We start from the raw sequence: 4,140 nt of genomic DNA, 5'->3' as shown, positions 1-4,140 counted from the left end.
GTTATACAGTCGGCACAGCCCCGGTGTGGAGTAGCCGACTGGTGTACGAGCACTGAAGCAGAGCGAGACACTGCTGTGGACGGGGAGCAACAACATATATTTTAGCAACCTAAAAGAGTCAATATCAGTTTACTATTACTATTACTATTACTAGTATTTTTACAGCTTTACCTTGCTGTCAGGCAACTCTTTATAACAGGGAACTGAAGTTGTCTCACTCTCTTCAACGCCACCAGACTCCATTGACAAAAACAGTCATTTTATCTCAGAAGTTTCTGGTCTACGGCTGCCTCCATCCGAGCTAATGAGATAAAATATCTAAGTCACGCAGTAACAAAAACACACAGATTGATGGAGGCAGGGGTGCACCAGCAACTCCTTTATTGTTCCAATCACACCGTTTGTATTTGTCTATAGTTTTAACAATCATACAGACTTAATAGACTTCTTTTTTGACAGATTCAGTGTTTTCTTGTCCCTGATGCTTGGTCATTGTTCTATTGGATAATTTACATTTACTGTTCTTCACAGAAGTGAACCAAATGCTGACATATCGGCCTACTGTGTATATTTTTTAAGTTTTTCTTAAACCCCTTACAATCAAGAAGGCCTTGTGACCCCCAATGAAACTTTGGGGACTCCTAGTCCCGACTTCCTGGTTGGGAACCACTCTTTTAATACATGTCTGGAGGAGATCTTTAACACTGACATCTCTTGGCAATGAGCATGACTATAAACTTTGTAAGTTTAGGGGAGACAAACCCAAAACTAAACAGCCACTGTATTATGTGTTGTGGATATAGTAATAATGATAAAGGTATCTCTGATGTGACTCTCATCTTAATGTAGACACATTTATTTGTCAGGGAATTGAGAGTTTCTGTCTTTATTGATACAGGTATTAGAAACAGGTCGGACAGGAGAGAGGAGGAGGAGATAACAGGAGCTACAGAAGGAAAGGAGACAAAAGGCAAAGATAAAATACACAGTAAAGACGAGGGAGTCCAGAACAGAGGGCAGCAAATATCCCAGGATGCAACAGGAAACGTCCCAACTCCACTCAGTCATTTGTCCGACCTTCTGAAGGACTTCCCGCCAATCCCGAGGAGCCGACTGGAGAACGCAGACAGGCCGGACACCGTGGATCTGATGGTGCAGACCTACAACCATCAGTGTGTGGAGGTGGCCAAGAAGGTTTTAAAGAAGATGAGGAGGAACGATCTGGTGGAGAGTTTGTCAAACCCCAGCAGTCCAGGACCCGAAGGTACCGTTATTACAGACGGGTCGGACAGTAGAGAGGAGGTGGAGAGAACAGGAGCTACAGAAGGAAAGGAGACAGGAGAGGAAGATAAAATACAGAGTAAAGACGTGGGAGTCAAGAACAGAGGGCAGGATGCAACAGAAAACGTCCTAACTCCACTAGGTCATTTGTCCACAGGTAACGATATGTTGTCATGTTTTACTTCCTGTACCACTAAGGTGGGGATTGTGCTTCATATGAAGTGCAGTCATATAATGAAAGTTTACTTAGTCACTATGAGTAGTTAGCCTTTTTCCACTGTCGTTCGTAAAACTGCCAATGCATTATGGGTTTTTAGGATTCGCAATAATTCTAGTAGATATTTGATATAAAGCTCATTTAGTGTTGAGACATAAGAGAGGCTGGAATCCAAAATCCAAACCCTTCATTCCTTTAGCTTTCTGTCAGACAGCTCTCTAAAGAGACATTATACTTCACAGAACTCAGAAGTTTCTGGTCCACGTCTGCCTCCATCTGCAGCAGCTAATGTTAGTTTGGAACTAAACTAACAAGTTTAATCACCAAAGTCACACAACAACACAAACGACAGGCAGTGGAGGACCAGCAACTCCTTAATTGTTCCAATCGGACTGTTTGTACATGTCTGGGGGAGATCTTTAACACGGACGTCTCTTGGCAGTGAGCATGAAACTTTGTAAGTTTGGGGAGACGAACCCAGAACATAACAGCCACTGTATTATGTGTTGTGGATTTTCAGTCATATACACTGTAAAAACAAAATGTAAAATAAAACTAATATTTCAGCAACTGGATCGCCCAAAAAATATGGTAAAATAACAGAGAATAACTGACTCGTAAAAATACAGTAACTTTTAATTATTAAAATACTGTTTTTAACTCAAATAGTAGATAAACTCTTGTGTATTTTTTTGGCTTTTTAATCAAAGATATTTACACTATAAAACAAATTAAAAGACCTATAAATACAGATGAACTCTGCTATAATACAAATAATCAGGCTTAAATTTACAGCAGAGTGCTGCTATTATTTGATTGTTCTGAATGTTAAAAGTTATAGAACTGTATTTAAAGTAATTATCTGCAAAATTACAGTAATTATTGCTGTTTACACTTGATAAAAAACTGTATCTTGACAGCTTTACCAATGCGCTATCACCGATTAAACAGCATTGTATTCAACGTTTCTCGTTGTGAAAACTTCTATAATTATATAAGACAAACTTGAATTTAACAGAAAATATCTGTAAATTAAATTGGAAAAACTCTCTAAACATACAGATTGTTTTTACAGTGTAGTTAGTTGATTTATTTGTCAGAGAATTGAGAATTTCTGTCTCTACTGATATAGTTATTACAGACGGGTCAGACAGGAGAGAGGAGGAGGAGACAACAGGAGCTACAGAAGGAAAAGAGACGGAAGAGGAAGATATAATACACAGTAAAGACGAGGGAGTCCAGAACAGAGGGCAGCAAATATCCCAGGATGCAACAGGAAATGTCCCAACTCCACTCAGTCATTTGTCCATAGGTAACAATATGCCAATTTTTACTTCCTGTACCACTGAGGCATAAAGTAACATGAAATGGCTGCATTTTAGTTGACCTCACACGGGACACCAGCAGCACTCAATTGGATTAAAGTCCTGTGTTTGTTTGTCGATCCACTCTACCACCATATGTGGACATTTATTACTATTTTCTGACAAAATAGTAAATCAATTAATAATGAAAATAGCCAAACTGAGTCTAAGTATAAGTATAATGTGAGCTGTTTGTTTTTCTGTCAGTGGAAGTCGAGGATGTTGGAGAGACTTCAGAGGACACAACAGCTTCATCTGTACTTCTCTCTGACCTCCCAGCTGTCAGCTGGCTGACTGAAGGTAAAATTGTTGTCTGCTTTGAATGGATGGTTCCTTGTGGAGTTCCTTACATGAAACAATCTACAGTGCACCACCTTCGTTTTCAAGGGAATCTTGCAAATCTACAGGAGTTTTGTAAATCCATAAATATAAAAATCAAATCTATCAATCAAAAAACAAGAAAAAGTTTAGTGCTGACAGCTCAAAAAGATGCTGATAACGGACTCTTTCGTTGTTCACAGATGTAATGGTGCCGGTCCTACCGCTTCCACAACCCAACACATCAGACCCGCTCACATTGCAGTCGGACCTCCAGAACATGTTCAAGTGTGCACAGGGAGGGTGGATAGAGAAGCAACACGAGGAGCTTTCACATGATATGAACCCTGAGCTGCTCATCACACACATACACACCAAGCTCGAGATGGCTTCAGGAAAACAAACAGAAACAGAAAGTCCAATTAACCCCAGCGACATCTTCAAACACGCAAGAAGCACACATATAAGAACAGTTCTGACCAATGGGATTGCAGGAATGGGCAAATCAGTCCTTGTGCAGAAGTTTTTGTTGGACTGGGCTGAAAAAAGAGCCAATCAAGATTTGCATCTCATATTCCCCTTCTCCATGCGGCAGCTGAATCTGTGGAGCAGAGAAAGCTTTTGTTTGGCAGAGCTAATTCACACATGTATCCCAGAAACCAACTTCATTGAAGAGGAGACTCTTAATGACCTCTTCACAACTTTACAGAACCCAAGAAACTCCAGCTTTGACCAAAGTGAATTCAAACTTCTGTTTGTGTTTGACGGACTGGATGAGAGCCACGTTCAACTAGACCTTGTAGGTGAAACAAAAAGCTTTCATGATGTTACAGAGTCCACCTCAGTGGATGTGCTGCTGACAAACCTCATCAGGGGGAAACTGCTTCCCTCTGCTCGCCTCTGGATAACCACACGACCTGCAGCAGCCAATCAGATCCCTCCTGAGTGTGTTGACATGGT

The 4,140-nt window shown here is 40.6% G+C and overlaps 1 protein-coding gene across 1 annotated transcript in view; it reads left to right on the top strand.

The window, feature by feature from the left end:
- The window catches only part of LOC118322559, a 5,460-nt gene that overhangs the window by 662 nt on the left and 658 nt on the right, over positions 1-4,140 (top strand). Inside the window, exons 2-5 of the mRNA XM_035654271.1 lie at positions 867-1,438; positions 2,631-2,810; positions 3,070-3,162; positions 3,384-4,138. Coding sequence (XP_035510164.1) covers positions 867-1,438; positions 2,631-2,810; positions 3,070-3,162; positions 3,384-4,138 — 1,600 coding nt within the window. The remainder of the gene's footprint in view (positions 1-866; positions 1,439-2,630; positions 2,811-3,069; positions 3,163-3,383; positions 4,139-4,140) is intronic.

Source organism: Morone saxatilis, unplaced genomic scaffold (assembly GCF_004916995.1).
Source record: "Morone saxatilis isolate NCDOM2014 unplaced genomic scaffold, NCSU_SB_2.0 Contig14, whole genome shotgun sequence".
Taxonomy (NCBI): Eukaryota; Metazoa; Chordata; class Actinopteri; family Moronidae; genus Morone; species Morone saxatilis.
Note: the sequence above shows the minus strand (reverse complement) of the source record. Positions and strands in the feature narration are given on the sequence as shown.